The sequence below is a fragment of the Lissotriton helveticus genome, chromosome 6 (genome assembly GCF_964261635.1).
Source record: "Lissotriton helveticus chromosome 6, aLisHel1.1, whole genome shotgun sequence".
NCBI lineage: Eukaryota > Metazoa > Chordata > Amphibia > Caudata > Salamandridae > Lissotriton > Lissotriton helveticus.
The window spans coordinates 904,058,508-904,072,187 of NC_136067.1; the positions used below are offsets into that span (position 1 = coordinate 904,058,508).

Sequence of the window (13,680 nt, forward strand, 5' to 3'; positions counted from 1 at the left end):
GGCGGAACTGACGTCATCATGCCGACGAGGCCCTATTATGGATCAAGTGACGTCAGCGGTCACGAGCGGAGTCATACCCTCTGTGACGTCGGCCATTACCTTGCCAGCGTGGAGAGCTACAAACGTTTCCGATTGTTTGCTGCACAGGGGATATTCACAAGGTGAGGAATCTACAGGCAGATACTGTATCTACCAGAAAAAGCGTTAACGAAGGTAAGTAACTTGTTCGCTTGTGCTATACAAAACTTTAAAATAAATAAATGGCTCCACAATGATAGGATACAATAGCAGGGACAGAGGCAAACTTGCCTAATGCCCCTCGAGATCGTAATAGATGATGTAACTACTTCTCCAGCATGTAGCGTGGCAATTGGTTGATTATAGGGAACTGATACCAATTTTAGAAAAACCTCACCCACTCCCATTCGTCGCAATACCACCAACATAAATGTCCATTCCACAGATTCGAACACTTTCTCTGCGTCCAGAAAGACAGTGGGCACTTTAATCTCCGGTTATGCATGTTGAATGGCTCCAAACACTGTCCTCAAGTTGTACAATAAGGTGCATCCTGGCACAAATTCCGCCTGCTCTGGACTCACTAAAATTCGGAGCAATGGTACCAGCGTATTTGCTATGACTTTAGCGAATATTTTAGTGTCTACATTGAGAAGTGATAGAGGCCTATAGCACGCGCACTCTTGTAGGGGCTTCCCAAGTTTTAGCAAAATAATTATTAAGGCCTCCCTCATTAATTGGGGAATTTGCCCTTCTCTCCAACTTCTTCGAACAAAGTGCTCAGATGTGGAATTAATAGGTCTTTATAGGTTTATAAAAGGACACTGTGAGCCCATCTTTTTCCCGGGCGCTTTCCTCACCCATGGAGTTCAATGCTACCTGAATTTCGGTGTAGTCTAGTGGCCTCATTAAATACTCCCTATGTCCATTACTAAGCCGTGGCAGTTGTATATGTTCTAAATAGTCTAGAATAGCAATATCCTCCGTCTCCACCTTTGAGCTATACAATTCTTCATAGTATTAACTGAACCTGTTGGCTATTTCTGTAGGGTCGCTCATTAAGCCTCCACTGTAATCTAGTAACTCTGTTACTGTGCTGGATTCTCTTTGGCGACGCGACAGGGTTGCACGCAGTGAGGACAGTCTCTCACCCTCCCCATAGGTTTTAGCAACAGCATATTTCTCCATATGTTTTAGCTTGCTGTCCGCCTCTTCATGGTATTCCTCAAGTGTTTTTTAAAGCCTCAGAAGCCTGAGCATCTCCCTCATTAAGAGCATTCTGCTCTAGTCTACTCAGTTGGCTCTCGAGTGTTGACAGCCGGTTCCTGATTGATCGTTGGACTCCTGCATGTTTGGACATTGCTCCTCCTCTAAAATTCTCTTTAAATGCCTCCCATACCGTGGAGAAATGTTCAACCAAGCCTATATTGGTATCAAAGAATTCCACTATTGCAGTCGCAAACTCTGCCCCAAACGCTGTGTCTAGAAGGGAATACGGAGGAAACCTCCACATAAAAGGAGCAGCTCTTTTCGGAGGAGCCTCCACATCTAACATTATAGGTGAATGATCAGAGAATGAGCGTGCCAATACTGTGCAGTCTCTCACTCAGGGAACAGTATCCCAGAGATCAGCCAGTAATCAATTCTATGAATATCGAGGGGTGCGGAGTATTGTGTAAACCTACATATGTTATATCTACCCAAAGTTTCTTCTTTAGCGTACTGGGTTGCCCTGGCTTGTCTTTAACCACATTTTGGCTCTAAGGTGTTATATGAATTCCAAAATGTGTCTGCATTCTCCTATGTGTCCGTTTCCACTGTTTTGGGGTGAAATCTTGTAAAGTTCATGTGTGATTTCCTTAGGAATGCAATTAACAATCTTCCGAATTTCAAGATGTATGATTCTTATTGTTTCCCAACTAGTGCCCAGACTATGATCTGAACCAAAGACTTTCAGGGCAGAAACAGGACCCTGAGACTGGTCAGGTTTATCAGCGAGAACAATGGGACACTATCATTCTAGAACTAAATAAGAAAAAAGTGAAGCAGGGAGGAGAAGAACAAGCAGAAGAAGAGGAGGAGGAACAAGAGGAAGAAGAGGTAATTAGGAACAAAGTGTGTATGTGGTGAGAGAAAAAGAGAGACCGAGAGGGACTGAAATTGTGACTTGTAACAACACGAAGTGGATTCAGTGTGTACAACTTTAAATAGCCAAAACTATATTAAATGTGTGAATTATATATGGCCTCTAAGCATTTAACTCCATACTTTGGGCTGCTTATACTCATTAATATGAAGAATATCAGAGTGCACAAAAATGACCCCGGGAAATGACATTTGCCTATCTGAAATAAAGGCTGAACCAGTATTCTCAGAAATGAATCACACTCCACCAGGAAATCTTGAGCTCAGAATAACACCCCAGAGATCAAGCTGGATCAAAACTCTTTTTTTTCAAATAGGCACAGTATTTTCCCCAGCCTCTCCTGTGAAATTCCGTCGAATTTTCACATACAAGGCATGTATATCACGCAGTTTACAGTCATTAATGATGGCCATTGAAAGGCCTAAACTATGACAAGAACTTCACATAAGATTTCTGACTTGGTTTAACAAGTAATTGCTTGTGCTTGAACAATATCCCGCTCAGCTTTCTCACTGGGACAACTTGCAAAGTTACTGAAATCCTAATATTAGTACCATGTGTTGGCTGCAGATACACACGCTATGCATACTCCTGCCATCCAGTGTTTGGCCCTGACTATGCTGGTTGTTTTTCTTTTAGAATTGTGTATGGTTAGCATGAGCGTTGTGTGTGGTATCTCCTCCTCCTCGAAGCATTGTGCATGTTCAATGCCTTCTTAGTTAGACAGTTAATTTTGTTCCTTCAAGAAAAAAAGTGGATGTCTGAAATAGTGAAAAACGAAAATTAAGAAAGGATATTTTCTTCATGAAGTAATCACAGACTAACTTTAGTAGCTAAATGCTCCCAAATCTTTGTTGTTTGGTATGTTCTGCTCCATGAACCCAGCATCAAGTTTAAGCGTTCCTTTGATTCTTCGTTACTGAGGTTATAGTTTTACACACAAAGAATATTTGTATTTCCTACCATGCTTGTTTGAATCCTCACTTACCCAAAGCTCTGAAAGTCCTTCCTTTTTACCCTCTGTCAGAGGTCGTTAAAAGCAGAACCAAAGCTCCTTGCCTTTGATTGAACAATCCATAGGTTAATCCTTTCAGGTCACCCAAACCGTTTGACAATATTGCAAAAGGTTGGGTTTAAATATTTCAGTGATTGGAAATTGGTAGTGTGCGAACAATTTGAAGCCTTTGAGGTTATTAGTCACAACCCTTTTATCATCAGCATAGATCGTCAGGTGTCTGAGGGCAAAGTCTGGTTCTGCCATTTCCTGAAATGTATTTTTATTTGGAGTGCTGTTTGTGCAATATAGACTCACTGATGTCAAAAGGACCAAAATGCCCTGGGGAAAAAAACTGCCACCTAGCCAAATTGTAAAGGACATTTTAAAGGGGAGTGTCTCTGCTAGAATTTAATGGCAGGTAGATGTTATGGGGAAACCATATAATATCAGCTTCTTTGTTAAAAAAAAAGAATCAAGATAGCGAATGCTAATACTTACCAATCAACTACACCTTTTTAAAGTCAGAAATGTTTTTGACATAAAACAAAATAGATTTGCTGTTACAAAGTGAAATACAATTTTCAAGCTTTTTCTTTCCATTCATATTTTACATGGCCATAAAAGTCAGTTTCCATTAAATTATTCATTAAATAATATTATTTATTTAAAAGCAGTTTGTTGTTAATTAAAAATAAATCACCATTATTGTTTTCCTTAAACGCAAACATTGAGCATTTTTCTTGCTTTGGGTATCGTATTATATTGGCTGTCATTTGCATTATTTTACTTATTTTTTTTATAATTATTATATTACATTATTCAAGTTGGACAGTGTTAGCCACATTTAATATAAATACTATTTTATTAAAGCCAACATCTCAATCAAGTAACAACATGTTTCTGTTAAATGCACCTTCACTGCACTTAAAAACAGCCTCCTCAATGAAGGTGTTTCTAGTTCGATGATTTTTGTCTACCATACATTTGCAGAACTAAAGATATTGACTTAAGTAGCAATTGTTTAATAGTGGCTCTCCTGATACATATCCAACCCTCATAAGACTGAGGGGTTTCAGCTATTGGCTCTCATATATCGACTGCTTGTGAATTCTGAAGGAAGTAGATACAAATGTGGCCAACATTGGTTTCACAATGTCACCCTATTCCCCTATTAAAGTCGATGAAGCTAACTCATTCTGCTAGCTTCCCTAAAGTGGCAATTATCTTTTGAAGATAGCAATTTAATTCATTGTCAGTTGCTGCTTTAGAAATGTTTAAAACATTAAGTATTGCTTTTGAAAAATGTAGTTGCTGAACCTCACTATAATTCTAATTTCGCAAATCAAAACCCATCTTTTTAAAGGTTTCAGGAGTCAAGAAGTGTCACTCCACATAGAAAACTCGGAAATTACAAAAATCCAATATTTTGACAAAGATGTGTTTTATAATTATGCAAGTCACCCACTCCATTTCTAGTCAATGCAGTCAAAATAACGTAAATCTTTTTAAGTACATCTTTTTGTAAAGTTGCATTACCTTTTTGCAAGTGTGACATGGTTCGACTGCTTTTAGAAGAAAAAAACAGCTGTTGCATACTTTTTACGAGAGGGATCCTTTTCGGGATTATTTTTCCTTTGAGGCTCATGTTGTACGCCACTTCCCATCACTTACAATTTTAGCTTTCTTTCTTTCAATTCAGGGAGAGGCTACAGCTATTTCAAAAGAAATTTTGGAAAATTTAGTGAGACGACCTGAAGACTTTCCTGAAAATATAGATTCAAAAGTTAAACTCTACAAGGAAACCGTGCTGCGTCCTTTGGAGGTAAGTTGTATACTATATCCTTGAACAGGACTGTGCATTATAGATGTTGTGACCCTACCTTTTAACAGTGTCTTGTAGCCTGTACTACGAGAAACATATGACTGTCATACTTTCTGTTTTAACCGTCAGTGTTGTGATTGTGGCATTTATTGTACAGTATATGTCTGTGTGATGTATGTTGTGTATGGATCAGAGGGATATGTTACACTGTACATAGATTGAAAATATGATTTAGCTCATTATGACGTGCTTCATTCATTTTGTGTGTAAGGTTCTTGGAAGTGTTTTTCTTTTAATTAACCTTGATGTGTTTGATGTTTTTTTCCGTAAATGCTTCTATAGGTTTCAACGCTGTCTCAATTCCCCTATCATCCAATTTCCTAATTGTATTCTAATATTTGAGTAAAGCAAGTGTCAATGCAATTACAGGGTACTTGAAGGAGCTTTCTGAATTTTCATAAAGACATTCCATTTAATTTATTAGTCTACAGTGGGATTGACATTTTGTAATTCTGCAGTTCTATTAGTTGTACCTTGGGACCGGTGACATTTCCAAGAAAAAAGAGCAAGTTGAGTATCTGTACCAATGTCAGAACATGTGGCATTTGTAAATGTCACCTGGAAATGTGGGTTAAAAATAAACCAATATTGTATTGTTGTTATAATGTTTTGTACAGAAGTGTTTAGGAAGTATTTTATCAGGTATTGAGCAGAGTTGTTCCTTCTGGTCTCAATGAAGCTTACCAGTGATTGGAATGGCTATTCCCCCAGCCCAGAATCTCATTACCCGGGGCCAAGGAAGATGATAGGTAGAATAGGGAGGAAAGATTGCTAACTTGCATACACCATGATGTTTGATATCTGTGCAGAGGCCATAATGTGAGTGATTCAGAGTTTTTGTAAGAAGTGTTTTTCTGATAGATACATCTGCCGTGTGGATTCCTCACCTTGTGAATACCCCCTTGCGTCAGCAACATTCGGAAATTCTTTTTTCGTAGCCTCGCGCCGACGTGGACTCCTGACGTCATAGAGACACGACCTCGCTCGCGACTCCGCTGACGTCACCGACGCCTATAATAGGCCCACGCCGGCGTGATGACATCAGTTCCCTTTTTTCCGCGTCGTCGACGCTAACGGTTATCGGGAATCTCTGTAGCCAACGGATACTTTGTTGTCTATATTATTAACATTTTCTGCGTCTCTGTATCCTGTCTCTTCGACAATGTCTTCAAAAAAGACCGGCTTCAAGCCCTGCAGAGAATGCGGCAAAATGATGTCCATTACCGACCCACACAGCGACTGCATCTGGTGCTTGAGCTCGGACCATGATGTGGAGGACTGCTCTTCGTGTAAGAAAATGAACCCGAAGGCCCTGAGGGAGAGAGAGGCGAAGCTCCTGGTGGCTAAAATGAAAGCTGGAAAAGGAAAATCGTCGAAGTCTCGTTCTCGAAGGGCGAGGTCGAGATCGAGGTCCAGGTCTAGATCTAGAGGAAGGTCGTCTTCGAAGTCTGCTTCGGACCATGTTTCAAAGAAGAGGAAACATAAGAAGAGGAGACATGAGTCCCGACGTCGTTCTGGTAAGGAGTCGGGGTCGAGGTCGAGGTCACCGAAGGTTCGTTCGAAGGTGGTGACCATTGAAGTTTCGGATCCAGAACCTGAAGGTGAGGCTTCCCCTTCTGAGTCACGGGCGCCGTCTCCGGCTCCGTCTCCGACTCCGAATCCGGCTCCGAATCCATCTCCGGCGCCGTCCCCGGTCCGAGATGAGGAGGAGCCTCATGAGAATGAGGGTTCCGAGCCCTTAGGTGAGCCGAATCCGAACGCTCCTCGGGACAGGCCTGAAGGTTTTCATCCACCATTTCCTGCCCCAGGCCAGGACCCTTCTGCGTTTCTCAACGCGATGTATGGAGTCTTTTCGAGGTCGTGGTACCCCTCTGGTGCACCTTCGGGTCCCATGGGTCCTTTGGCTTTTAACTTAGGAGTCCCTCACTCCTACCCTCCGGCTCCGTTTATGCCTTACATGCCGGCTCCGACGCCGCCGTGGCATTTTCCGGCTCCACCGAAGCCGTCGACGCCGGTTCCGGCTTCGCCTGCTCCGGGTCGGCCTAGAACACATCCCTCTGAACCTGCGGAATCGATCCCGACGTCGATTCCGAATCCGTCGGAGCCGATGGTGGATCCGAGGGCAAAACGGGTCAAGATGAGATCCAGAAGAGAGGCTCAGCGCCTTCTGGAGGAAAGGAGGTTTTTGGACTCACAATCTGACCTTGAGGAGGGTGAGTTGGATGAAGATACTTTTGAAGATTTGGCAGAAGCAGGAAGCCTGGATTTCTCTCCAGAGTGGGAGTTACCATCAGGTTCTAGTACTCCTTCTAAGGACATTCAACCCTATCATTTGATTATGAGAAAGGCTGCCAGTCTGCTTAAGTTGACTTTGCCTACAGCAGAATTCAAATCTAATATTCTGACTGAAGTACTCCATTCTCCGAGTTCAGTGGTGGAACCTCTTCTTCCTTTCAATGATGCTCTAACAGAGCCCATTCTGGAGGTGTGGAAAAAACCTTTGTCGGCTCCAGCTGTCTCTAAAAGTGTAGCCAGAAGATACAGGGTTGCCCCTGATGATCCTGCCTTTTTAACCTCTCACCCTTCACCGGAGAGTTTGGTCATTCAGGCTGCATGCTCCAAAAAGAACATTAGTGCTTTCCCTCAGGTTCCTTTTGAGAAGGAAGCAAAGAAGCAGGATCAGGTGGCAAAGAAGTCCTTCTCCTCTGCCAGTATGGCATTGAAGTCATCAAATGCCACTTGCTTGATGGGGATATATTTACACGCTCTGATGGACTCTTTACATGTTCTGGTTCCAAAAGTTCCTGATGACAGCAGGAAGGATTTTGAGGAAGTCATCTCTGACGCTCAGGCAGCGGCTCGCCAGGTCATTCAGAGCGGTTTGGATACTGTAGACTCTGTGGCGCGCATTATGGGCACTGCTGTCGCTACTAGGAGGTCTGCCTGGTTGAAATCTTCTGACTTTTCGGCTGATGTTCAGGCGACATTATTAGATCTTCCTTTCGATGGTTCAGGCCTTTTTGGGAAGAAGGCTGATGCGGCCCTTGAGAGGTTTAAAGATTGCAAGGCGACTGCTAAATCCCTGGGTCTCCAAATGAGAGGTTCTTCAACTGGCAGAAGATTCAGAGGTTTTGGCCGTCCTGCCTTTCGGAATTTCCGGCAAGGCCAGCAGCAGCAGCAGCAACAACAGCAGCAGCAAAACTCCTTATACAGGTCCTACAGGGGAAAGCAAAGAGTGCGTCCTCGTGGACGTCAGGTCTCTTCCTCCTCCACTTCCTCCAACCCTCCTGCCCCTGAGAAGCAGCCCTAGATCCGACATTCAGGATCATGTGGGTCCGGTTGGGGGCCGGCTTACCCATTTTCTACAGGATTGGGAATCGGTTACGTCAGATCTTTGGGTTCTCAATCTTGTAGAAAATGGGTATGCCCTTCCCTTTCGGGAATTCCCTCCCAATTTCCCTCCTTGCCAAGGGTATTGCTCCGAGGAGCATCTGTCTCTTCTGCAGGAGGAAGTTTTAACTCTGATAAGAAAGGGTGCGATAGAGGTGGTCCCAGAGCAGGAAAGGGGTCAGGGATGCTACTCCCGGTATTTCCTGATTCCGAAGAAGGATGGCAGGCTTCGTCCAATCCTGGATCTCAGGATCTTGAATCTCTATCTGAAACAGGAGAAATTCAAGATGCTCACCCTTGCTCAGGTTCTTCAAGCGCTGCAAGAAGAAGACTGGATGGTGTCACTCGACTTGCAGGATGCTTACTTTCACATCCCAATCCTGAAGTCGCACAGGAGGTATTTCCGTTTTACGGTGGGATCGCAGCACTACCAGTTTGCGGTCCTTCCGTTTGGACTTACTACTGCGCCTCGAGTCTTCACCAAGGTGATGGCAGTGGTGGCGGCACATCTCAGAAGGTCAGGGATTCCGGTATTCCCTTATTTAGACAACTGGCTGATCAAAGCGGAGTCGTCAGAGAGAGTGCTCCATCATTTGCGGGAGACAACCCAGTTGTTGTACAGGATGGGTTTTTCAATAAATGTACCCAAGTCTCACCTGGTGCCCTCCCAGCGCAACCTGTTCATAGGTGCGGTACTGGACACAACCGTATGTCGTACATTCCCTCCCCCTCAAAGGATTCGCGACATACGGGAGATGATTCCTTTGTTTTACAATGGAGCGGTCGTTCCAGTCCTGAAGGTCCTTCGCCTGCTCGGTCTGATGGCTTCATGCATTCTGTTGGTCAACCATGCACGCTGGCACATGAGGGCGCTCCAGTGGTGTCTCCGCAGGCAGTGGTATCAGCACAGCGGAGACCTCAGGGAGTCAGTGAGGATCTCCAGAGAAGCTGCAGCGGATCTGTCTTGGTGGGGCGTGGAAGGCAATCTGTCCCTAGGAAAGCCTTTTCAACTTCCCCCATCGGTGGCCACGGTGATAACGGATGCATCCACTCTCGGGTGGGGTGCTCATCTGGGGGATCTGGAGGTCAAAGGCCTTTGGTCTCCAGAGGAAAGGTTGCTTCACATCAACCTTCTAGAATTGCGGGCAAAACGTTTGGCGCTCAAGGCCTTCCTCCCTTCCCTTCGCGGTCAGTCTGTTCAAGTCCTGACGGACAACACGACTGCGATGTGGTACATCAACAAGCAGGGAGGAGTAGGGTCGCAGTGTCTCTGCAGAGAGGCTCTGCGTCTCTGGTCCTGGGTTCAGGACCATCAGATTTGTCTGATGGCAAATCATCTGGCCGGTGTTCTGAACGTTCGTGCAGACAGTCTCAGTCGGCAGTTCTCTGCCGACCACGAGTGGAGGCTGCACCCGGAGGTGGTTCACGACATCTTTCAGATGTGGGGGACTCCTCGGGTGGACCTGTTTGCCACTCGCGAGAATGCGCACTGCCTGTCGTTCTGCAGTCTCCAGTATCCGATGCAAGGAGCCTTGGGGGACGCGTTTCAGTTGAGTTGGAGAGGTCAACTCCTTTTCGCGTTTCCCCCCATACCCTTGATTCCTCGGGTTCTGAGGAAGATTCGCCAAGACCGGGCCCAAGTCATATTGGTCGCTCCGGATTGGCCAAGAAGGGTGTGGTATACAGATCTACTCCACCTCTCCTCTCACCCGCCGCTCCGTCTCCCTCTCAGGGCAGACCTCCTCTCTCTGATGGAGGGGCAGGTTTTACACCCCCACCTCCAGACATTGCACCTTCATGCCTGGAGATTGAGCGGGGCAACCTGAATTCCTTTTCCCTCCCGCCTGACGTTGTGGATGTCATCTTGTCAGCCAGGCGTGACTCCACTAAGTCCATCTATTCTTATAGATGGGCGAAATTTGTCACGTGGTGTGGGGAAAGGTCTGTTGATCCTTTGAGGGCCCATTTGTCTAATGTTCTACAATTTGCTCTTTCTTTGGCGCGGCAGGGTCTGGCGGTTGCCACGGTAAAGGGTTACCTGTCGGCGCTGTCGGCTTTTCTCTGCTTGCCTGACCAGCCCTCTCTTTTTAAGTCTCCTGTGGTCTTAAGGTTTTTGAAGGGTCTTACTAATATGTTCCCTCCTTCACCTTTCATTGTGCCTCAGTGGGATTTAAATCTTGTATTGACCTTTTTGATGGGGGCTCCCTTTGAGCCTCTCCACAAATGTCCCATGAGGCTTCTTACCCTTAAGACAGTCTTCTTGGTTGCAATAACCTCGGCAAGGAGGGTTAGTGAGCTTCAAGCTCTTAGCTCCAAGCCCCCATTCCTGACCATTCATGTTGATAGAATGGTTCTTAGGACCAGGGCTGCTTTTCTGCCTAAGGTGGTAACTCCCTTCCATCTAGGACAGTCCATTACCCTACCTACCTTCTATCCTCCCCCTCACCCTTCCAAGGAGGAGGAGAGACTGCACCGTCTGGACCCTAAGAGGGCGGTGTCCTTTTACTTGGACAGATCCAAGGACTTTCGCTTGGAAGACCAGCTCTTCGTTGGATTTGCTGGCTGCAAGAAAGGAAGAGCGGTCCATAAAAGAACTTTATCGAGATGGATCGTCCTCTGCATAAAGATCTGCTACTCTTTGGCCGGTAAGGAACCACCAGAGGGTATAAGGGCTCATTCAACTAGAGCTAAGTCTTCAACCTCAGCATTGGCTAGAGGTGTGCCTGTGGAGGATATTTGTAGGGCGGCGACTTGGTCTTCCCTCCACACTTTCGCGAAGCATTACTGCTTGGATTCCGAAGTGAGGAGGGACGGCCATTTTGCGCGCTCTGTCCTTCAGGATTTCCTGGTTTAGAAGAGTGGACACCCTCCTCCGGGAGTGGGGACTGCTGTGGGACTCTATTCACAAGGTGAGGAATCCACACGGCAGATGTATCTATCAGAAGAACAAGTTACTTACCTTCGGTAACGCTTTTTCTGGTAGATACTATATCTGCCTGTGGATTCCTCACTGACCCACCCGCCTCCCCGTTGTCCACTCTTCTATGCCAGAGTTACTGTAGTGTAATATATATATATATTTTATTGTCAAGGAAATGTTTCAGTTGCTTTCCTGCTTTTGCTTAACACTGTGTGTTTTGCCTTGAGTACTGTGTACTGTGTATACTTGTATATTTCTACTGTCATTGGTCCGTCCGTGTGCCTCGATGGCACGGAAAAAAGGGCGGAACTGATGTCATCACGCCGGCGTGGGCCTATTATAGGCGTCGGTGACGTCAGCGGAGTCGCGAGCGAGGTCGTGTCTCTATGACGTCAGGAGTCCACGTCGGCGCGAGGCTACGAAAAAAGAATTTCCGAATGTTGCTGACGCAAGGGGGTATTCACAAGGTGAGGAATCCACAGGCAGATATAGTATCTACCAGAAAAAGCGTTACCGAAGGTAAGTAACTTGTTCTTTTAGTCTTGAAAAAAATGGGTGCTGTTTAATTTTCTTTTATGCAAAGGTTCCTCAGAAAGTTATTGTCCTCGAGGCATGAGTATTAACATGGCACATTAAAATATGAGCAAATTAATGTATGGCATTGCATTGAGTAAACACGTAGGGGCAGGACACTTCTCTCAAGCATCTATGATAATCACATGAGCTCAAATCAAATTATGATGTGCACTTCCTGTAAAGTTTACGAGGCATCATTTCCCAAGACTAAGATCAAGTTAAAGGAAATAAATGTAGTAGTTGCCTATGTAAAACTGACAATTTTACATATATAAAGTGGTAAAGGGAGCATCAAGAGAAAACGTTTCTGTTTTATTGTTTTACTTTATTATGGTGGACATGAAAAAACACCTTTGAGATGAGTAGCTTTAATAGCTTCCCATTTACAAGTTAAGACATATATTTGTTTAGCATTCCCATCACTATTCACAGGTTACACGGCTGATACTAAGAGATAAGGGTGCACATGCTTTAAACACTAAATTAAACATAATGCTATAATGGGTAGGATGAACTTCTCTGAAATACATTTTCTGTGTAGAGGTGTCACACGGATGGGCATTGGTACAATCTGTTAAAGTCCATAAGAGGGTAATTGAAGGCATTTCCACCATTGCTTGTGAATGTGTACCTTTCAGAGTATGTGCGGTTAAAACACCTTCCTTTCTAGTACCACAGAAATGTTCTCATCATCATAGTGTACTATTGGGATGCATGACTACATGGGCTTTAGGAGGATTTTAAAATCATTACAATTAAATATTTGTGTAGACTAGTATGTTTTATTATTGTAAGATTAGTTTCAATGCTGACTGTACAAAGTTTCTGTCACTGGTTAAATTGATTTTACTGCAGCTTTTGTAGGCAAGGAACTAAAAAGTGATGGGCGGAATGCTTGAATTAGTCTCAGCCACTGCTGATTACTCTAGGCCACATTCCATTTCATCCGCTTTTTGCTGTACTCCAGGCAGGGAGCAGCTATATGAAAATCAGTTTGGGCCTTTTCCCAGTAGAAAAAGTCTAACCTGCAATTGCCAAGTCACATCCCCTCTATATGAGAACATAAGCAATTCAAACCAAATTAAGCCTTGTTGGGCCTCACCAGTGAGATGATGCTTGAATCTTATGTCACAGTTAGCTTCTGTAGGAAGGCATTCATGAAAACAGTATCCAAAATGGCTTGAATTGAGTCCTTGTGAGGAAAATTGACTATAAACTCTTTCATCAGGGATAGAACCTGATGTTATGCAGCTCTAGTGGTGCTGCCTGTCCTGGTGTCATGAAACTAAGAAACATGACATTTGTGTTGTGGGAATCTCTAAATCTAAGTTTGTGTTTATTCTTTAAGTCCTAAATATACCTGCCAAGTAGGTGGCATCAAGGAAATGTAGGCTTTATTTCTGTCCTGGTATGCTGTATAAAGCTTTTAATTTGCACCTTAAATAAAAAATGAGCAACCATTGGCTCACTATAAAAATGTGTTTATACTGCAACCCATTAAACACGATAAAAGTAAGGTATTTCGTACCAAAGCAGTGATTTAAAATACAGAAAAATGTGTTCAGTAGCTTTTATATAAGAACTCCCTCCTGTTCAGGTCTGGCAGGAGGTTGATTCTGCCCTGGTGGCGCTGACCTACCAGGGTGGGGAGAGGTTGCTGATGATGAAGCATGACACACATATGTGTGCGAGGCCTCCTCCTCCATTAGAATGGTCTTCCCTCAAGTTCTGACAGTGGTTCTGTGACGTTG

At 44.4% G+C, this 13,680-nt stretch overlaps 1 protein-coding gene across 6 annotated transcripts in view; it reads left to right on the top strand.

Annotated features, from left to right (window-relative positions):
• The window catches only part of AK9 (adenylate kinase 9), a 1,611,121-nt gene that overhangs the window by 123,425 nt on the left and 1,474,016 nt on the right, over positions 1 to 13,680 (top strand). For all 6 annotated transcript variants that reach the window (XM_078648533.1, XM_078648534.1, XM_078648537.1 and 3 more), the window contains exons 7-8: positions 1,942 to 2,118; positions 4,861 to 4,983. In XM_078648533.1, coding sequence (XP_078504659.1) covers positions 1,942 to 2,118; positions 4,861 to 4,983 — 300 coding nt within the window. The remainder of the gene's footprint in view (positions 1 to 1,941; positions 2,119 to 4,860; positions 4,984 to 13,680) is intronic.